This window comes from Mus caroli, unplaced genomic scaffold (assembly GCF_978045245.1).
Source record: "Mus caroli unplaced genomic scaffold, Mus_caroli_1 scaffold_15, whole genome shotgun sequence".
Lineage (NCBI taxonomy): Eukaryota > Metazoa > Chordata > Mammalia > Rodentia > Muridae > Mus > Mus caroli.
Window position 1 is genome coordinate 116,427,274 of NW_028227270.1, and position 23,635 is coordinate 116,450,908.

At 37.3% G+C, this 23,635-nt stretch overlaps 1 protein-coding gene across 1 annotated transcript; it reads left to right on the top strand.

Annotated features, from left to right (window-relative positions):
• The first annotated feature begins 529 nt into the window (after window positions 1-529).
• Window positions 530-18,634, top strand: LOC110308012 (aldo-keto reductase family 1 member C18). The gene is made up of 9 exons (XM_021180336.3): window positions 530-658; window positions 6,006-6,173; window positions 6,984-7,100; window positions 8,092-8,169; window positions 9,134-9,256; window positions 14,081-14,190; window positions 14,522-14,687; window positions 15,943-16,025; window positions 18,425-18,634. The coding sequence occupies exons 1-9, from the start codon at window positions 554-556 to the stop codon at window positions 18,465-18,467; spliced, it is 993 nt and encodes a 330-aa protein (XP_021035995.1). The 5' UTR covers window positions 530-553; the 3' UTR covers window positions 18,468-18,634.
• The last annotated feature ends 5,001 nt before the right edge of the window (window positions 18,635-23,635 follow it).

Here is a 23,635-nt window from a genome sequence, read left to right on the forward strand (position 1 = left end):
GGCACCCCAATTACCTTCACACAGAACTGGGGATCATTCTGGCTAGGAAAGTGGTAGTAGAAAGTTATAGAAAAGTAGTAGGAAGGGTTTCATAGACATTATCTCTAGAAAAAAAAATGAGGCAAATTAAAATGGAAAAGAAACAGAGATCGCCAATTTAGGTTTCTGAGATACTTTGCTATGCCACATAGTGTATGTACATAGTGTATGTCTTCATAACAATGGAGAACAAAAACAATAGGCACCTCAAACTTTCCACTCTAGAAATTGTCAGTAATCCCTCGGTCTCTCATAAAGCAGCTTAAAATAATGTGTGGAGTATTCTAATAACAACATTGATTACATAAAATCATGTATGTGTCACTATGTAAGATGTTGTAGCAAATTCTCTTCTGTATGAAAATAAATGGTCTAGTGCCAATTCTTTCCTCACAAGTAGAATGCTGTAAGAGCTTACTCCGCCCCCATTGGCTGCTGATTACTCACTCACTTGGGGCTATAATTTGCACTTGTTCGCTGGCTTGGGAAAGCAGAGGAAGAGAGAGAATCTGCTATGTCAGAGCAGTGGCTGAGAATGAATTCCAAAATTCAGAAGATAGAATTAAATGATGGTCACTCCATTCCTGTCCTGGGCTTTGGCACCTATGCAACTGAAGAGGTAATAAAAAATGGCTTGGGGATTAAAGGCCTAAAAGAATGAAATTTATCAATTCCTGTGGAATTTTGGTGGTCCCTTGCTGCTCTGCTCCACCAGATTAGAGGTGTGCTACGTAGAAGAGAGGCAGACTGGGTGTGTTCTACTAAGGTTTGATCATGTAATCACTAACTATTCTGGTTTTGGGGTCTTCCTTCAGTGCCGATCATGTATGTGTCACTATGTAGGATGTTGTAGCAAATTCTCTTCTGTATGAAAATATCTAATATCTAATATCTGTATATGTGTATATGTGTGTGTGTCTATTTGTCGGCTTATCCATCTATCTGTCTGTCTCATGTGTTCTTTTATATTTCATTAGTTGCTGCACACTGAATTGATCCATGTATCAATTATTGTGAATAATGCCATAATGAATGTTAATATCTATTTGCTATACTCAGTATATCTAATATCTCCTTTTCTGAGAAAAGGAGAAAATCTGAAACTTAGTTAACATCATTATCTGAGGATATATATTACACAAGCATTTTATTTGTTAACCATTGAAATGTTTATTCAACCAACTCATGCATTTTTGCTTACTTTTTTTGTTATTCTGAGTTTGATATAAGCTATGTGTAGTAGTCTTTATGAAATAATTGGATGACAGTTTTTTTCCTGTTCTGTAGATGGTTTCATTACTCTATTGACTGTTTCTACCATGAAACGAAAGATTCTTAACTTGATATACTATCATTTGTCTGCTTTTGCTGTTGTGTCTTGTGCTTTGAAGGACATATCCAAAAATTGCCTATGCGGTGTTTTAAAGAGATTCCTTCATGTTCTTTCTGGTGGTTTTACCATCTCAGCTCTCAAACGAGACGAGCTCTCTAGTCTTTTGTTCCTTTTGATTGATATGTATACCAGGTAAGGAACTACAGCCACATTTCTGCCCTCTGTGTGAGGACACACAGAGGTCATAGTGTCACTGGTTGAAAAGCCTGTGCTGTTTCTTATACTTGCCTCCATGCCTCTGTTGAAGATCACTCTGGACCATGGACTCATGTAGATGAAATCGATTCCATCCCATTCTCCTGTGTGTCCATTTGTGTGCCAATGCCACAACTTGCTTTAGTTTCCTACAGAACTACTAAAAGTTGATATCACTTGGACATCCCATTTTTGCATATATGTAAATAATAAGTATACTGAGTATAGCAAATAGATATTAACATTCATTATGGCATTATTCACAATAATTGATACATGGGTCAATTCAGTGTGCAGCAACTAATGAAATATAAAAGAAAACACGAGACAGACAGATAGATGGATAAGCCGACAAATAGACACACACACACACAAACACACACACACACACACACACACACACACACACAGATATTAGGCCACTATGCATACAGAAAAGTAACTATCTGTTATTTGCAGCTGAATAGATGGAACTCTGGGATATTGTGCTACATGAACTGTACAGACACAGAAAAAGAATTGTCACATGTCCTTTTTTTATAAGTACAAACTGAAAAAGTCTACTGAAATATATAGTATTATTGACTAGAGGTTACACAGGATAGAGGCTAGGAGATAAGTTTGGATAAAGGTTGCATAACTAATACACACAATTAGATCAAGGGAATAAATTGTGTTTTTCCAAACACTGTAGGATGAGTATAGTGCACAATGATCTATCATATTTTATATAATGTTCAAGAAAAATAAAAGTTTGTTAAAGAAATTATAAGCAGGGGAAATGCCAATTTAAATAATTTGACCCGTGTATACTGCATTCATAGTGCTGAAATATGACAATCAACTCAGTGATATAAAATCAGTACTTTAATCAAGACAATGTTTTCATATATATATACATCATTCTAAAATTGCAATGCACTGAGAAGCGAGCGGAACTGTGTTTCACTTTACAGTCACTCTAGCTGCTCCATGTTTAAAGCTTCTGTACTCAGAGGCAGTGTCTTCCAGTTACTAGAGGACATTTTACTTACACAATATCCCTGAGTCTCATCTATTCAGGTGCAGATAACAGTTTCTAGTTGTTACAGGTATTTGTATAGCAAGTCTGATCTCATCGACAGGCTCAGTTACCTGGACTTTCATGCAATTAGCAAAGCTGTAAACAGCAAACTATTTCAACTTGATGATTTTTCTGTTGAGCCTCATCATCGTAGAAATATCATATTATAAAGACAACCTTGACTCATTTTAATCAATATTCTGCTAAATCAAATTCATATGCAGTGTGTAATTTTCAACAGACATAGAATATGGGGACATGAAATTTATGTTCAACAGAATAGATAGCTGTGCTTTTGAAAAAGGAGTGAGCAAAGCTCTTTGATAATTAACTGTGTTTGTAGAAAGTTCTTAGAATTTTCTCTTACTTTATATTTTTAAAGGACATATGGTTTTCTTCTATTTCAAATGCTGACTTCACAGGTTTAAAAGTGGAAATAATGAATCTGTACCACTCACAGAGAGGCCAGAGAAAGCAAGTCAGAGCTTACAGGGAAAAGAGATCAAGGAAAGCTGAATGGAAGAGGCCCTACTCAGTTGCGTGCATGAAGCTGAGTCTTTTCTTTTTTCCCTGAAGAAAATTGTCCTTCAGACATTAGGAAGAAGGAGAAAGCATGGTCCTAGAGACTTTGAATTCTGAATTTAAAGTAGCAATTTGGCCAGGTGTCATGGCTGACAATTGTTAGTGTTACATACCAGATACTAAAATGTTTCATAACACTTTACTCAACCCATCCTTCTCAACACAGTATTAAGTGTGTCTTTAAAAGCCTTCTTGGGTCAGCAAAATGGCCTAGCAGTTTAGGACCTGACTTGCATTCCCAGATCCCACCTCGACAAAGAGAACCCATCACATACCACATTCTCTCTCTCTCTCTCTCTCTCTCTCTCTCTCTCTCTCTCTCTCTCTCTCTCTCTCTCTCTTTCTCTCTCTCTGTTTCTGTATCTCTGTCTGTCTGTCTCTCTTTTTATCATACATATACATACACATACAAAATAAATAATAAATAGTGTTATTTTTAAAATTTATTCTTACTGCAACCTCTTTTAGCAATCATTGGCCATTACACAGTTTTCCCAAGTCTATGCTATTAACTCTGTCTAGGTTTTATAACATAAACCACACATCAGCACCATGAGGCAATACAAACAACTATAAATCAATAAAGTGTGGTTTATAGACTCTTTAGGATTGGTGGAGGCAACCCATAATCCATGAGTAACTGAGAACTGCTGAGGTCAGAAGAAGAAGTCAGATACCATGGGACTGGAGTTAGAGATGGCTGTGAGCTGCCATGTATGTGTTGAGAACAAAACATGGGTCTTCTGCTAAGGTTAACCTTATCTATAACATCAGCCCCCCCCCCACAAAGAAATGCATTGCGTTTATTGATAATAGTATAGTACCTAAATTTAATTTGCATTTATTTAAGGGTTGGGCAAAATTTTCAGTTTGAGAAATAACATTTTTTCATTATTTCTTTTTATTTTTGAGATTATAATATAATATGATTACATCATTTCCTTTCTCCCCCTTCCCCGTGCCCTCTCTTATACCTCTCATTGTTCTCTTTCAGGTTCATGACTTTTCAAAAAAGATTTTGGTGTTATTTTTGAGAACACATTTTTTTCTCAGATTTCATATTCCAATTATCTTCTCAAATGACAGTTGAGAGATTCACTAACCTCTGAATATAAGGATAAGTGATTAAGAGCCAGTTTAATTCTATGGCTATTTACATTCTATTTGCATTCTATAGTCTAGGGCCTATGACTTTTTTTTATCACAGGCTCATGACTCCAGTAAGAATACCAGGAATGGAATCTGTTTTGGGGAGTAGGTTTACATCCAAAAAGTTATTAGTCACTCCCATGATTCCATGCCACCATTGTCGCAGTGAGCATATATTGCTAAGACCAGTCACTATTGAAGCTTGCTGGGTTCACAGATAGATAAAATTGGTAGTTAATTTTCTGGTAGTGATCTTAAATTCTTTTATAATTATTATTATTATTATTATTATCATTATTGTTATTATTATTTATTTTCTTTATTTACATTTCAAATTTTATCCCCTTTCCTCATTTCCCCTCTGAAAACCCTCCTATCTCATCCCCCCTCCCCTGCTCCCCAACTCACCCACCCCTGCTTCCCTGTCCTGGAATTCCCCTACACTGGGGCATCAAGCCTTCACAAGGCCAAGGGTCTCTCCTCTCATTGATGTCCCACAAATCCTCTGCTACATATGCAGCCCTTGAGTCCCTCCATGTATACTCTTTGGTTGGTGGTTTAGTTCCTGAGAGTTTTGGGGGTACTTATTGGTTCGTATTGTTGTTCCTCCTATGGGGCTTCAAACCCTTTCAGCTCCTTGAGTCCTTTCCATTGACCACCCTTCTTGATTTAATAATTAAAAACACAAACAACAAACAAACAAACAAACTTTAGAACTCTATGAAACTTCAAGGGTAAGAACAAGCAGTTTTATATATTCAACTGGTGAATTTTCACTTTTTAGCTTCTAAAGTGCTTGATAAAACATGGAAATATTTTCATACTGGCTCTATTGCTTCCCTCTCTCTCTTATCCAGGGCTGTTCTAATCACACAGATGCTGCTCCTGAAGCCAGAAAGCACATTCAAAAGAGCTCTAGCTATGTCCCTCTGAGGCTCTTCTGTTAGGGCAGGCAACATCTCTTTACCTGGTCTTTGTTTATGAACTATTATGATTATTAATAGTCTGGTAAAACCTTTAACACTATTTCATAAAAAAATCTTTACAGTTATTTTATTCTTTTTACCTTCAAAATTAATGTATGAAGTAAAAGCTAATTTTAATTAGTGAATAACAAATGAATAATATGTTTGGTTCACAATTTTTATCTTTTAACCAAACTTGGTGGACAAGAAAATAATTTTAAATTTTGATTTAGTTATAATTTTCCTAAAATCATGAATTTTAATGCAAAATCTGACAACTACTCAAATTTTCTTTTTAGATGTAGATAATTTCTTATGCATAAATCTGTATTTTTGAGTGTTCCATTTTCATTGTGCATTTTTATTTCTGATATATAGAGAATTTAACTGCTTAGCAAGAGATTAACAGAGTATACTAGCCACCTTTATTTTTAGATTAGAGCCTGCTGTTTTCTGGGAATCGATATCTCTCATCAATGTATTTATTGAGTTATGAAAAACTCAGTAAAACTTAGCTGGATCCATTACTCCAAGCAGAACTAACTGAAAATATGGGGATAGATTGATTCTAGACTCAATCATACAGAGCTCTAAATACTATTTGTTTCTGTTTCTTTAGCATCTCAAGAAAAAGTCTATGGAGTCCACCAAAATAGCTATAGATGTTGGGTTCTGCCATATTGATTGTTCTCACTTGTACCAGAATGAGGAAGAGATAGGCCAGGCCATTCTAAGCAAGATTGAAGATGGCACTGTGAAAAGGGAAGAGATATTCTATACTTCCAAGGTATGTTCTATACACACTCTGTGATTTTTACAAATTAGTGAAAAGGGAATGTATTTAGATGACACTGTGTAATTGAACCTGTACTTGGTGAATTGTGCTTATTGGCCATCTTTTGTTCATGCATATTCACACTTTGCATTCAGTATTGAACATGGTTGGGGGTGATGGTGTCTCATCATTGCTATATTTAAATTCATAAGCTTAATGTAAAGTCCAGTTGTTTTTCTGAGGTTCAAGTGAGAGTACTATGATTTAGATGTTATCAGGGAGGACTCTGCTGTGATGACACATTCCCTTGTATGCTAAATTATTTTTTAAAACTTGTAATTATGAATATCAATCATCACATAGATAAGACAGAATACTATAAAAGAACCCTTAGGTGTGAAATTAAGAAATAGCTAAACTATCTAATACTGTGTCTACAACATATTAAAATGTTAAAAAAAAAAAAACTTCTCTTTAGTTATATAAATTAAAGGGCTATTTAATTGTTCTCACTGAGTTCAGTGGATGAGAGAATTAAAATATTAAACTGTTTCTAATACATAATTAATTCCAGTATGAATTGATAATGTATTTATGTCTTAAATTCCCTTCCATTTTTGTCATATTTACTAATGATAACCATGTATATGAGAGTTTATATAAGTGGACACCCTTATAAGATAGATATTCAGGGAAAAAAATGAGGATATTTCTTGTGGTCAGTTTTTAAGTACTTGAAACTTCTCAATACCAGGTGACAGAAAGCCACTGAATATGGTAATTTATTAATCCAGCACAATTTCCATTACACATCCTCTGCAGCTTTGGTCAACTTTCCATCGTCCAGAGTTGGTCAGACCCAGCTTGGAAAATTCCCTGAGGAAACTTAATTTGGACTATGTAGACCTCTATCTCATTCATTTCCCAGTGTCTCTGAAGGTAAGCAATTTGTAATGTCTAACTATCTAACTTCATCTATCAACATGACCCTCATTTTGTAAGCAGATGGATTTAGTTTCTAAAAGTGTATAGAATCTCAGTGTGCTTGCATGAGTTATAAAAGAACAATGTATGGCTGCAGAAATGATGGAAGAAAAGAACTGATTCCTACAAGATGTCCTCTGATCTTTCTCTCTCTCTCTCTCTCTCTCTCTCTCTCTCTCTCTCTCTCTCTCTCTCTCTCTCTCTCTCTCACACACACACACACACACACACACACACAAAAGATAAATAAAATGCAAAAAAAATTATAAAACACTACTCAGGATAACTTATGTAAAAAAGTTTACCACATCATGAAAATGAGAAAAGCTAAGAATATATTGACTAATAGAAGTATTCTTTGGGAATATCTCCACTTATCCATCCATACCTTGCTTCTTCTATGTTATTAGAGGTTTGGTCAGCTTTTGTTTCAGACACTTCTGTGGATGATAAATTTGTCCTTGATGGCTTCCTAAATGTTCCAACATCAAAGTTTGTCCTGCAAGAAATGATTAACTTCTACTTCCTCTGAACTTCCTGTCACTCATGCGAGCAGGGTATTGAAGGCCATCAATCAGAACCCTGATTGTTTATTCTGTGTCAAGATTACAACACACAACTGCCTGAAATCAATACCATGTCACTAGTGACTTTCTCAGAGAAAGATCGGCATTATAACAGGGAAGTGGACTAAAAGTAACACGAGTCAACTGGTACACTCCACATGATGTGAAATTGTATATTTTTATGATCACATAAAGCATATAAAAATGGAAAGGACTGTTGCTGAAAGCCATCACTTAGAATTCTGCACAAAAAGCACTGTTTAATATGTGAAAAGATGTTTCATCTATATTAGGGACTTAATTCCCAGCCATAAACTTGTGTGGGAACATAACTACAGGAGGAAATATTAACATATCTCTAATGACTGCTACTATTCCAGCCAGGGGATGAGCTTTTACCTCAAGATGAGCATGGAAACTTAAAATTTGACACAGTGGATCTCTGTGACACATGGGAGGTGAGTGACTATAATAAACGCCATAGAAAAAATAAAAAGACAACCAGAGAATGTTATAGTTGAGACTCAGAGAGCATCTCAGGGGAGGGCAGGAAGAATGTAAAAGCCACAAGAGAGAAGCCCTGTGAAATGCTGTTTTCTGGGCATGATATAGGCAATGCAGTCATGGTCTCTCACTAGGTGTGCCCCATCCCCTTTGAGTAGGCCTGCACAAGATTGAACCTGTCATCATGGAGGGACCCATGGAGGCCCTATCTCTTGGGGCTGAACTACTAACTATTGATGATAAATTCTGGGAAAGGGGCAGTTATTGTCTTCAGCTGGTATCCATCGGTTCAGGAACCCACCAGGCACCAAGAGATATTTCCAAATCCAGGTCATTTAGATGATCCTGGTTAAATTTTGAGGGCCTCAGAACAGAAGGATATAAATGTGGAAAGGAGGTTTGGGGAGAAAAGGGACAGGTAATAGATATGGGAGGGAGATTAGAGCCAGTGAGGGTTACAGTAATCTGAATTCACTATATAATACATGTATGACATTGTCAAAGAACCAACTCCTGAATGTTACTGAAAAAATGTAGAGAGAAATCTAGGTCACACAATTCCACATGTAAGAAAGAGATAAGTGTCCTTTACTATAAATATTAAAGTCTTACTTGTGACTCTTCTGCTTAAATAAGGGAATGCAGGGCAGAACAATGTGTAAGAGGACTGGGGAATACTGTAACAGGCATTCCTCCCTATATGATAATCATGATTGCCTAAGGAGAGTACAGGCAGTGTCTACCTCATTATCATTATCTCTTCTGCCATCTCCTTTATTAATCTTCACTTCTTAACATAAATAATCGTTAACTGCATTTTCTTTTCTTATCACTCTTCTGTCTAGCCACATAGCTGTGCATTTCTGTCACTGGATTCCAATTTCATACATCATTCTTCACTAATGTCTCCTTCCCCAGGCCATGGAGAAGTGTAAGGATGCAGGGCTGGCCAAGTCCATCGGGGTGTCTAACTTTAACCGTAGACAACTGGAGATGATCCTGAACAAGCCAGGGCTCAAGTACAAGCCTGTGTGCAACCAGGTGAGGTTCTTTCTCTACTTTCCTTCAGGCTTTCTATCCTATCTTCTTGTGCTATTGACAGGTATCTGTGTGTCCTCCCTACATGTTCATCTTTCTTTTCTGTCTTTCTTTTAAGGTGGCTAAGAGCAGAGCTTTCATCCAGAGTTCTGAAAGGGCTCATAATTGTGTCTTTGCTTGGTAAAGCAAAACAATGATGAAGGGAGACCACAGTGTGAAGTAATTTAGAGAAGACAAGGCTAACATTTGGGGAGGAAGCTATTAGTCACTCTTCAGAAGGAAGGCACATTTAGTCCTGGGCTCTTAGCATGAGGGGATGCTGAAACAGGAACAGTGGAGAGGATGGCAACACTGGTAGCAAATGAAATCCATACTCTGGAAATTGTGCTAATGTGTAGAGTTAATGCAGTGCCTGAAACATCTATTGTGTGCCAATTGTATGATCTGAGATGCTTTTCATAACTTTCATATAAGAAACATGTTCTTGGTTGGAAAAATGCGACTTACATGTTCATGTATTAGGTACTGTTTTCAAATATAAATGTCAAAGAAACAACAAAGAAGTAATAGTTTTACACTGGTTTTATAATGAACCACATTCAAACTTTTAGAACATTTGGAGAAATGATACAAAATATCAGTGAGTCTAAATTAGTAGTTTTCAACCTTCCTAATGTTGTGGTCCTTTAATACAGTTCTACATGTGGTGGTGAACCTCAACCATAAAATTATTATTGCTGCTACTTCATAACTGCAATTTGATACTATTATCATTTGTAATGTAAATATCTGATATGTAGGACATCTGAAATACAGCTCTTGTAAAGGGGTAATTTGACACTCCCACAGAGGGATTGTGACCAATGGGTTGAGAACCATTGATCTAAAAATGATTAATTTACCATGTTCTATAATGTAGGCAAGTGCATGTGTCCCAATATGCACACATGTTTAATATTTTGCTGAACCCATTGAAAGTAAATTATAACAATAACTATTCACTCCAACATACCACAGAAAACCACAAATTAATTGTTCTCATCCATAATTGAAACTACAGTATTATATACAGTATTATAAGTGTCTCAAAGTTTAACTGACAGCAGCTGGAGATAATCACAAATAAGCAAGAACTCAAACAATCTAACAACTAGTGGCATCAGATTTGATAATTTAGTAAAATTAAATCTAGTCAGATCTCTTCTTCGTAAAGGTAAGATTTCTTTCTTTCCCCTTTATATAAAATATATATTTTCTCACAGAATATTTTTTGATTGTGTTTTCCCCTCCCTCTATTCCTCCAAGTTACTCCCCACCTCCCCTCCCATCCGGATCCATCATTACTCTGTCTTTCATTAGAAAACAAACAAGGCTTCTAAGGGATAATAATAAAATAAAAATAGAATAGAACAACAACAAACAAATAGAACAAAACAAGCTAACAGAAGGATCACATTCCAAGAAAAGGCACGAAAAGCAGATATAAATACAGAGAACCACTCACTCACACACTCAGAAATCTCTCAAAAAGACACTAAATTGCAATCCATTATACATGCAAAGGACCTGTGGGATATATATTTTATTTACATATAAAATATAGATAGATGATTAATGATAGATAGATGATAGATAGGTAGATAGACAGACAGACAGACAGACAGACAGACAGATGATAGATAGATTATAAGACAAGGATTCTACAAAGATGAAATTGAATTTGCTTTCTTTTGGCCATCTACTACTGGACATGTAGCTTTCCCTTAAGAGAAGTTTGTTTCCCCAATGAGACTCAGAGGAAACCAAATTCTCATTTGCAAGTGTTTATCAATCGAAGAGAGCTTCTGTGCTAAGGATGGAAGCATGTGTCCACTTCTCTTTTCTGCTCTAGGACCCTGTCTGCTACAGACTTGCACAGGCCCTTTGCATACTACCTCAGTCTTCATTTGTGTATTGATCCTGTTGATCTAGTGAGCCCTGTTTTCTCAGCAGACTCCATCCCAACTGGTTCCTGTGCTCTTTCCACCCCCTCTTCCACAAGGTCCCCTGAGCCCTGTGGCAAGGAATTTAATGGAGGCATCCCCTTTAGGGCTGGGTGTCCCAAGGCCTCTCACTCTCTGTAAAATGGGTTCTCTGTATTTGGTCACATTTACTGCAGGAGAAAGCTACTCTACTGATGGTGGAACAAGGCACTGATCAATGAGTGTAGCAGAATATCATTACAAGTCATTTTATCGCTATGATCTTGTAGTAGAACAGTAGTATTTGGCTTTAACTTAGGTCCCTGACCCATCTAGTCTCAAGTTCTGGATCACTCAAATAATGTCTGATGACCAAATAATGAGTTCCATCTCTCTGAGTGGACCTTAAGTCAAATCAGGCATTGGTTGGATACTGTCACAAGATTTATGCCTCCATTGCATTAGCATATCTTGCAGGCAGGCTACCATTGTAAAACAAAGGGATTGCACCTGGGCTGGTGTTTGTATTTTTCCTGTGGTAGCATGCAGGGTATCTTCCTGTACCAAAGATGCTAGAACATAGAATTAACGCCTCTGTCTAGGCACCAACATAACTTCTCCATGTTCAACGAGTTGGGTTGGTGCTTTCCTCAGCAGTGAGGACTTATGGTTGGTTTGTGAAGAGCAACCTATAGTCTTGGCTACAGCCTGGGTTATTTGAGGATTCTCATGGAACCCCTTTGGCTGACAATTCAGTTAGATGTATCCCAATCCCAGTAGTGGGAGCTTCATGGCTGACAGATAGCCAGTTGGGATTCTGTCTCCCCTGCCCACATTGTTCAGTGAGTTCATTTAGATCACCTTTATGTATATACATATTTTAGAAAGCTTCTACTGTATTAGGTTTATTTTCTACCATTCAAATGGCCCTTAGTTTTAGCTGTCTCTCCCTGTATCTGCTCCCTCATCACCCTTTCCTCTCTGCCCTCCCATTCCAGTCCTCTCCACCATTCATCCACAACTATATATTCAATTTCCCTTTACTTGAGAGGTCTATCTGTCCTCTCTATTCCCTTATTCTATATCTAACCTCTGTGGTTCTACAGTCTGTAGTTTGATTATCATTGACTTAGCTAATATCCATATATAAAAATAATACACATCATATTTGTCTTTTGGGGTCTGGGTTACCTACATACCTATACAGGCTACATCCATTTGCTTAAAATTTTCATGATTTTTTTTTTTTGACAATGTGTAACTTTTTAACTGTACCACATTTTCAACTCTTCAGGGACATCTAGGTTGTTTCCAAATTTTGGCTATTATGTATAGAATAGGACAGCAATGAATATAGATGAGCAAGTATCTCTCTGGTAGGATAAAGTGTCCTTTCTGAATTGGCCCAAGAGTGGCGGTATAGCTGGATCTTGACACAGACCCTCCTGAGGAACCACCAGTCTGATTTTCAAAGTGCCTGTATACATTTTGAATCCCATCAGCAATAGATAAGTGTTTCTCTTATTCCACATCCTTGCCAGCACAACCTATCACTGGTTTTGTTGAGCGTACAAATTCTAACAGGTATAAGATGAAATCTTAAAACAGTTTTCATTTGCATTTCTCTGATTATTAAGGATATTGAACATTTCTTTAAGTGTTTCTCGGCCATTTACATTTCTTCTCTTGAAAATTCTGTTCAGATCTGTACCCCATTTTTTTGTTTCTTTGTGTAGTATAAATATCTTTTTATTAGATATTTTCTTCATTTACATTTCAAATGCTATCCCAAAAGTCCCCTATACCCTCCCCTTGCCCCCCCCCGCCCTACTCCCCAACCCACCCACTCCCACTTCCTGGCCCTGGCATTCCCCTGTACTGGGGCATATGATCTTTGAAAGACCAAGAGGCTCTCCTCCCATGGATGGCCAACCCCATTTTTTAATTGGGTGTCTTTTTTGATATCTAAGTTTTGAGTCCTACTTTGTTAACTGTATGTATATGGTTTTGGCTGACCACTCTGCATCAGACAACCAGTAAGGGGGCTCATCCCAGGGATGCTAACCCTTCTCCCAGTGTCTTTAGTTGCCTGTGTTCATATAGGACTGTGGCCTGTGAAAATTTCCCTCTTAGATGTTACCAATTCTATTGATACTGCTATTCATTTTCTTACATGATATATAAGTATAAAGAAAATTTGATTATAAAGATCAAACAAGCTTACAAACTATAAGATAAGCTACACTTTGATTTCTTCCCCTTAATTATTAAGAAAGGAGTTCCTATAATAACTGTCATTAGAGGGCAATACTTTTGTGTTCTCTCTGTCTCTCTGTCTCTCTCTCTCTCTCTCTCTCTCCTGTCTCTCTCTCTGTCTCTCTCTCTGTCCCTCCCTCTTTCCTTCCCAGTACTTGCAATTATTTTAATTATTCTTCTTTTGATATAGAAATCAACTCATATCATTGGCAAAAATTTTAACAATTTCCTTCAGACTTTATTTCGATGGAATATTCAGTCAAATCCTTGATTTAGTCTCCTATTCATTATTCAAACCTCTGTGAATTCATTCTCCTTCCACATAGAACAACATAGGACTTGTTGTGTCTGCCATAGTAGAAATTGGTACTAAGCATCCGAGACCTGGTCCATGGGGTTACCAAATCTCGAGAATGTTATTTATTTTATTTTTACTTCCCAAGAGAGATGTTTCATTTATTTGAAAAAAAATCATGATATAGTACTGATACTTTCTAGATTTCACATTAATATCAGTTATTTTTATTAAGCTTCCTTCCGTTTAATATTCCTTTGTCATCAGTGTGAGATTTTATATACTTTGATACCTTTCTATTCTCTTTATGTACAGATAGAATGCCATCTTTATCTCAACCAGAGCAAGCTGCTGGCCTACTGCAAGATGAATGACATCATTCTGGTTGCCTATGGTGCCCTGGGAACTCAAAGATACAAATACTGGTAATAACAACAGCAGAGTTCATCTCTTAGTCACCGTTGTTAACATATTCTTAGTTTTACAATAGTCAGTTTTCTAGAATTCACTCGTAGTCAGAGGCGGGAGGTATTTTTGAGAGGTCCCAGAGGATGATCAGCTGCTAGTCCACTGGCTGCATTTGAGAATTCCTGGACTCTTGTGGCCATTTTCATCTGTGCTCAATTGTGGCACACACACGCACACACACACACACACACACACACTCACTCACACACACACACACAGAGAGAGAGAGAGAGAGAGAGAGAGAGAGAGAGAGAGAGTACAATTTCTGGAATTCGTCTTTCCTTCCAGTATAAATGAGGATACCCCAGTTCTCTTGGATGATCCAGTTCTTTGTGCCATGGCAAAGAAGTACAAGCGGACTCCAGCCCTGATTGCCCTTCGCTACCAGCTGGACCGTGGGATTGTGGTCCTAGCCAAGAGTTTCAATGAGGAGAGAATCAGAGAAAACATGCAGGTGATGAAGAGATGGGGCACCAGGACTCTTTTTATTTATTTGTTTGTTCGTTCATTCATTCATTCATTCATTCACTTTACATCCCAATATCAGCCCCCCTCTCCTCCCAGTACCCCCTCACACAGATCCTCCCTGTCCCGCCTCTCTCCCAGTCTGCCACCACCCCAGGAGCAGCACAGCAAGTCACAGCAGGTCTAGGCTCATCCTTTCCCAGGACTTTTTGTTGTTGTTACTACTTTACTGTTGAATTTTAATTGGGAAGGATCCAATGTAACAGACGTAGTCATAGGCTCAGCTTATGGCTTCTTTTTCTTTTTCTTTTTTTTTTTTTTTTTGCATAAATTTTTTTATTAGATATTTTCTTTATTTACATTTCAAATGCTATCTGGAAAGTTCCCTATACCCTCCCCCACCCTAGCCCTGCTCCCCTACCCACCCACTCCCACTTCTTGGCCCTGACGTTCCCCTGTCCTGGGACATATAAAGTTTGCTAGACCAAGGGGCCTCTCTTCCCAATGATGGCCGACTAGGCCATCTTCTGCTACATATGCAACTAGAGATACGAGCTCTGGGAGTACCAGGACTCTTAAGCTGCATCTTTCCTGCTTCCCACATTCTCCCTTTTTATTTTCAGAATTTTCAAATGTACAAAAATCTTATAAATTAAGTGGTACATCTCTTACCTAAATATGTCAGCTTTACAATTTATATTTTTGTTATTTCTCTACAACACTATTTTGAAGCAGCACCAATGAATTATGGGCCCATGTGTTAATACTGTACCAGTTAGTTATCATCATCTTCATGATAAAACCAGTTGGAATGAGGGTCCTCTTCAAGCAGTTTCTGAGTCCTTTGACCAGGAATGATTAATTATTGGGCAATTACTACTTTAAATAATATGAAAAATTACTTTTTTTTCTCATCCTAACTTCATGTATGGGATATACAAATTCAACTGTATCCATGAAAATTCCTGAAGTACATTTTCAAAACTATCTCTGCACTTTCATATCATTATCTCTTTTGAATCATATCAACTTCATTTTTTCTTTTGTCTATAGTACTATATATTGTGTATGTTGATATATTTCAACTTAATTCTCAATCTGGTCTTAAAGACTCACTTGAATATTTTGCTTGATGACTTTAAGAATTGGGGAGAACTTCACAGATATTTTACTCATTGTCTCTGAAAAAGATTGACATATATTTTCATAAATAAATATTTAAAATAACATTTCTTCTGTAACAGGTTTTTGATTTCCAATTGGCTTCAGATGACATGGAAATTTTAGATGGCCTGGACAGAAATCTTCGGTACTTTCCTGCTGATATGTAAGAAACTTTAATAGCTTTTTATAATTTTGATTGTTCTATACTTATTCTGTAAGGAGAGTATTTTAATAGCATGTCTGTCAGAAGTGACCTCAATATGAGGACATCAAAGACCAGTGAGTAGAAAGACACAGATTTGTAGAATGCTCTTTCTAGATTCTGTCAGAGTTTTGCTCTTAAGCACGGCAAATGGGCTGGCAGATACAGGATCACCTTGATCTGATGTACTTGCTCCTCCTGTATCCATTGCACTGGGTAAATAAGCATCATTGGTGAGTCTTTATTCTTCCTGCATGTCTTGCATATCCTGTGGATATACAATCTGTGCATTTCAATGTCACATGTTTGAACATTGTAATGATCAGTTTTAAAAATTCATACCATCCCTGAGGTGTTTGGTCATCAGCTCTCATCCCTCTTCGTTGATCTTGTTGATTCCTATGAATCTAACAGCTGTATAATATCAACCCTTGTATTTTCTTTGCACTGTATGTATATTCAAGACCCAGACAACTATTTTTTCAAGAATATCAGGGTTGCTGTGGTAAACAGAACATGTGGTATTGATGTTCTGCAGCTTGAAGATATGAAAGCAGAGTCTAAAGATGTGGGAGTGGAAAGACATTTACAAATCATGTGCAGCCAAATGCCTGCCTGCCAGACACACTTTTTAATTAGCATTCAAAGTAACGAGTTTCCTTATGGCATTTTCACATAAGCTTAATTTTGACTGAACCTCCCCCCACACTCCAATTTCCATTTCCTTGGCCACCTTCCCCACTTGTTCCTTTCCACCTCCTTTTCCTCATTCTTGTCAAGTATTTGTTTTCACATCCCCCACCTTCCCTTCTTAAAGTTTCTTCTCCACACTCATCAGCCTTTCTAGTTTTCTGATTCCTGCCCACAACCACTCTCACTTCAATACACATATATGTAAGTTAGTATCTAGAATCCACATATGAAAGAGAACACGCATTAACTGTCATTCTAGAACTGGGATTCATCACTTAATGTAGTACTTTGCATTTTCATTCATGTTTCATAACTTTATTCTATACATTTGAATTAAATTACATTGTACAAATGTACATACATTTTCATCACACATTCGTCGGTTGATGGACATCTATACCTTCACTGGAAAAATTTATAACCAATGAAAGATCATAACTCTCCTCCATACTATCTTCAAGTCAAGGATTTGCAAAACGATGTATAATGTAAAAGAAGTTAAGCAGGAAATTTCTTCTCCTCGTGATAAAATTAATCATAATTAATTCAAATTAAGCATTATATCATATGGAATGTATGCAGAACTGCATGTGATCCAAAGTCGCCAGGTGGGTTATTACCTCTATTAGCAAAATATTGCTAATGTTCTAATAATATAGAGGAAAATGACGAAGTAAGCACACCTTATCAAAGAGATGGGAATAATGGCAAGCAATCCATGACTTTTACTCCTATTAAAATGATAAATCATTTTATCAGTTTCATGCTACATCATTAGTTTCATATAGTAACCAATGTCCAAGAAACTTTAGTCTCGTGAATGACATCTTTGCTAGGTGTAAATCTAACTGTGTCATAAGTAGCTAGTGACTAATTAATGACTTTAAAAAATGACACTAAGCCGGGCGTGGTGGCACACACCTTTAATCCCATCACTCGGGAGGCAGAGGTAGGTGGATGTCTGAGTTCGAGGCCAGCCTGGTCTACAAAGTGAGTTCCAGGACAGCCAGGGTTACACAGAGAAACCCTGTCTGGAAAAAGAAAAAACAAAACAAAACAACAACAACAACAAAAAGACACTAAGCTGCTATCAGTTTTTTATTACCTAAAAAGTATTTTAAACTTTCTATTATTTTTAATTTGATGTGCATTTAATATGATATGCATAATATGCAAGTGAAGGTCATAGGACAACTTGCAGAAGTTGATTCTGTACTGCCACCACGTGGGTCCTAGGGATATAGTTCAAGTCACCTGGGATGGCAGCAAGCATTGTTACCTTTTGAGTCATCTTACAGCCCCTCAAAGGTATTTATTATCGTCAAATACATAACTAGACTTAACCAATTCAAAACAAGGCAAAAATCAGTTTCTGCTTCATTGAGAATTTACAGTAAAATTCTCTTTGTTTTGCAAAAAGACGTATATCTTTGATTGAGTGTCTCTGGACTCTCTATGTATTAAGTTCCAAGGAAAATATAATTTGAAAAGCTCACTTGTTCTTCTTCAGATCTATCATAGAGGACTGTTTTAAAAAATAAGAGCAGAGGTCATCTGGCTTTATCGGAAAACAGTTTTCAATTTCCACCTCAGAGGCATCTTTATAGAAACCATATACTGTATAATCAGTCACCAGAAACACTGTGCATTGTTCTTTCTTACTGCAGGTTTAAGGCTCACCCTAACTTTCCATTCTTCGATGAATATTAAGATGGAGCCCTTGCCATAAGTTCTATTAGATCTTTTGTGTGATGCTGGACTCTCAGATGCCAATAACTCGACACACCGCCTCCAATCCATACTGCTTAGCAACTCATCCCCAGTTAATCAAATATATTTTACTTCTTTTCTGTAAATAAATACAAATATTTTGCTTCAACCTCATCTACTCTTGTGTATGATTTGAATGTTTTACCTCCTCCTGCCTCATTAAGAAGTCAAACTGATTTATCTGGAAATGTATGTGTAGTGTTTGAGAGACAGCAGCCATTCTATTAACATTTCTAGGTTAGGTACAGAGAGAGTTCTCACCCTTTATGGAAGCAGCAATTAGAAGGGGTTTTATCAGCCCATGTTTGTCCTGGTGTTCAAAGAACAAGAAAATATACCACATGTTGTGGGACGCCTGACTCGCCAACAAGAAAGACACCACAATAGGATCCTTCTGCACACGTTTATTGGGAGAGCATTGACTGTGTAGGCGAAAGACCCCGAGCCCTGGGCCTCTCACTCTTATATACTATCAGTTCCCATCCACTCACAGCAGGCCACATCGCCTCACCAGGTACGCAGCTTCAGCTAATCAGGGCAGCAGGGGCATATCTCCACCAAAATGGCTTCGCCAGTAACCTGGTACACCTGCGCAGCTCTCACGATGTTTGTGGTTTATATGAGGAAGTCAGGTGCAAGTCATACGACTTAGCTGCAGTCCCTGGCGCCTTTGGGACTGCCGCCACACCTGCTCCCCACAACATGTGGTCTAAATTGCAAGACACACCTGAGAAGAGCAGCCACAGCCTCAGAAGCTCAAGGCATAGAGGCCCAAGAAACTGATATTGCAACTCCTGTATGAGGCTTGGAGGAAGCCAAGAGGGGAGTCAGTCTGCAAAGATCTTGAGGTCTTTAGGATGTAAACAGAACCAAACTCTGGTGTGCCCAGCCCATACAAAATTATAAATGTTGTCCTTCTGTAGAAACAACTCAAGGAAATCCCTTGTTTCTTCTAAGATACTTTAAAAGGCCTATGATTTAGAAGTGCTTTGTTAATGATCTTGTGGCAGAGGTATATGTATAGGTGTGTGTGTGTGTGTTTCATTATAAGCGAAGTTGTCATGAAAGATATATCTACAGGAGTTAGTGGATTTATTCATTCCGTTTGGATTACATAGTCTTTACTCATACCACACCAGAGGATTACATAATGACATAGCACACATCTTATCAGAAACTTAATTTATACTGTCTAGATCAAAGTCCTGCAGTCATAAATAAGCCTACCTAGTAATCTGAATTGATTTTACTCCTAGCCAAAACATCCAGTGAAGGATGTGCTCTTTTATATTGGTTAATCTTTTCTAAAGATAATCCGGCCATAAAGATACCCAAGCTCTGGATAACTGGAACAAACACAGAGGTGACCCATGGTGACATTTTCTAGCCAAAATAGCCATTTATAAGGATGTCTTTTGTAACGAAACTTAGCACTGATTGTTTTCTCAAAGAAGAGATCCACAACTAGATGCATTATTCTAGATGGTGGGTCAATTATATTTTTCTCACTACATCACACATCAGATGCCCATGATGTGATCAGACTATCACCAGACTGTTCTGGCCTACTCTATGTGACTTGCCTAGGAGGACTCAATAATTAAAGGCTTGCTAAGTCTATAACAGTTCTGTGTGCTGCATATATTATAATTTTTATTGCAACCCCTGAGCTTTATGAGTCTGTGTCTCTGAATAAGGTATACAATGGAATGTTTGACTTGCTTGATTACATTTCAGATATATGTTTAATGGAATACACACCATCATATAATAAGTAAGCACTTATTATATAAATGACAGTCAAGCAAACAGTCCCATAAAACAGTCTTCCTCTTAACTCTGGCCTTGACACTATTAAGTTCTAAATTTCAAAGACACATACATAGCATCATATGTTCCCTTATAAGTTTCAAGAAATATTCTTTAAAGTTTCTATGTTCACAAAGATGTTATCAATGTGTAACACACTCACTTCCTACCACTTCCATTTTTAAAAGTCATTCTATCTTCTTACAGAACAGATTATATAACTGAGGACAGATGGCATTCTATGCTCCAATGTCAACACACTGTTGGAAAGGAATCCCAATGGACTTTTATGGGACCCCATGCAAAGACATAACTTCACTTTGCTAGCCCAGTATCTTTGGAAGTGACCACATAGTTAAGAAACTTTAAGACCCACCTCTTCTGAGAAATTGAAGAAAATTTTAAAAATTGCATCTAAGAGAAATCCAGAACAAAGATGAGAAACTTGATTTGGTAACTGTCAATCATATCAGGAAATAATCAGGAAAGAAATTCTTATACTTTTTCTAGAACACCACCAAACTACAACTCCATATTCATGGGGGCTCCTGTGCTTATGTATCAGGTATTACACCTTGCTCTTGGTTAGTACAGCTCCATAGAAGAGAAGATACAAAAACAAGAGGGAGCGTGTCAAATGTTTTCAAATTTAAAACAGCAAACATATAAATTTGACAAAGAATAAGTATGCCATATATTCTTATGTTCGTCAAATTATTTAAACATATGATATGATGTCAAACACTGATATAAAAGGCATTCCTTATCCCAAATGGGATTAAGACAATACAGGAAACCTATAGTCCAATAACAAGTACGAAGGTATTAAGTTCTTCAAGTGATACAGAAAGAACAAACCATTGACTTCTGATAGTCAAAGACCAGATGTCACAAGATAAAACCATCCCAAGAACACTTAGTTTTTAACTTGCCACAGAACAAACAGAAGTGTTTTCAAATAGAAAGACCCTCCTGTTCTCTGTGTCTTAATGACATGAGTAATATCACCTACCTAATCAAAGATAATTAAAGAAGCCTTCACATGAACAACAATATCAACCAAACAGAACTCCCAGGGACTAAACCACCAACTAAAGAGTCCACATGGAGGGATCCATAGCTCCAGCTGCATATGTAGCAGAGGATGCCTTATCTGGCATTTATGGTAGGAGAGGCCCTTGGTCTTGTGAAGGCTTGATGTCCCAATGTAGGGGATTGCTAGGGTGGTGAGGTGGGAGTGGGCAGGTGGGTTGGGGAGCACCCTCATAGAAGCAGGGAGAAGGGAGATAGAATAGGGGTTTGTGAAGAGGAAACCAGGAAAGAGGATAACATTTGAAATGTAAATAAATAAATTATCCATAAAAAAAAGAAAAAAAAAAAAGAAGCCTTTACATACTGTACCTAAATCTGCATTTCCACAGTCACATTATTCAGAACATGGACACTTTTCAATACATAGAGAATTTGTTCCATGGTTTCTGCCCATAAAAGTGGGGCATCTTGCTGGACTTTTTGATGCAAGGTATCATTGTTACTATTTTTATACTACATCTATAGTATGCTTCATTTAAATGTGATGGATATGTATTGAACTTGATCTTGCTCTATACATTATAAGTGTTCTTTCCACCTAGATCTCAGCTCTCCTTGATCTATAATTATTTCCCAGTTATACTAATTGCCAATAATGGTGCCGACCTCCACAGGGTGGGTTGTATTAACCATGGTGTTCATCTTTTTGTAGCAAATCTGTGACATTTACAAGACAAATGCATTTCTCACATAAACCCTGATTTGCCTAGAAATATCTGGAAACTTTAGACATCTCCAGACCACACCCTGTAACAAGGGTGAACATGAAATTTCCAGGGCTGACGCATTCACCCGCAGCTAACCAGTATTAAGTTCACGGACCTGAGTCATTTGTTTCCTCCAGTAGTAAAACAGTATTGCTGCTTGCCTACAATGTGAAATTTCTATCACCACCTAGTGGTTTGCCCATACTTCCTACAATGGTGCTGTTCTGTTCTCAAGGAACTGTGCCCATACAACAATCCTTCTAATGTCCCTTGGTCATTCTGAGTTGTGGGGAGGGTTGGGGGACTTTACTATCATAAATTTATGCTTGCTGTAGATACAACAGATATATCCAAAATGCAACTTAACCCCCCTCGTTTCAAACATTCATCTGAACTCAGACAAGCCCCATGAACTGAGAATGTTCACCACCAATATGTTATATTGGTTTTGTAATCAGTTACAAAGTCCAGGGAAACAAATGTTCTATATATTTTTGTAAGCATGTATACATGTATACATATATACTTCAGTTCATCATTAATGCTTTATACGCATTTGATGAAAATTGTGTCCAATTGAAGACAAGACTAGTATAATATAAAATGTATTGTATGAATGTATGTACTACTTTATGTAAATTTATATTTTATAGTTTGTCATCTTCCCTATAATAAAAGTGGAGTATATTTTCTTCCACATGTTCAAATATGATTGTATGTCTTCCAGGGACTACCTCAAAAAGGATGTTATTGTTTAAATTTGTAACACCTGTAAGTATCAAAGTGATTTTTACTAATTACTAAACCATCAAGCTTTAAAGGGAAAGAAAGGGAAACAGCAAAAAAGTATCCATAATTTATTACCTGAAAATCTGGGTAATCAGTATCATTTTATTTAAACTAACATTTTTTGTAAATTTGAATATTATCAAAGCAAAATTGCTTGTATACAAGAAGCAAAGAGTTTGAATCTTCCAATGTATATTGTTTTCTAAGTAGAAATATTTTATTAGCTAATGCCTCTCAAGGGAAGTTTACTTTAAATCCTTGCTCTCACACAAGGAGCTTTTAAGTTCTGGGGAGTAGCTGTTGCTCCTGAAAAGATTCAATGTGACCAGTTATTCTAACTCAATCTTAGACTGGTCTAGTAATAATTCCAATATTAGAGATTCCTATTGTAGATAGCTGTACTGGCTATTTTTGTGTCAACTTGACACAGCTGGAGTTATCACAGAGAAAGGAGCTTCAGTTGAGGAAATGCCTCCATGAGATCCAACTGTAAGGCATTTTCTCAATTAGTGATCAAGGGGGAAAGGCCCCTTGTGGGTGGGACCATCCCTGAGCTGGTAGTCTTGGGTTCTATAAGGGAGTAAGCTGAGCAAGCCAGGGGAGGCAAGCCAGTAAAGAACATCCCTCCATGGCCTCTGCATCAGCTCCTGCTCCCTGACCTGTCTGAGTTCCAGTCTTGACTTCCTTTGGTGATGAACAGCAGCATGGAAG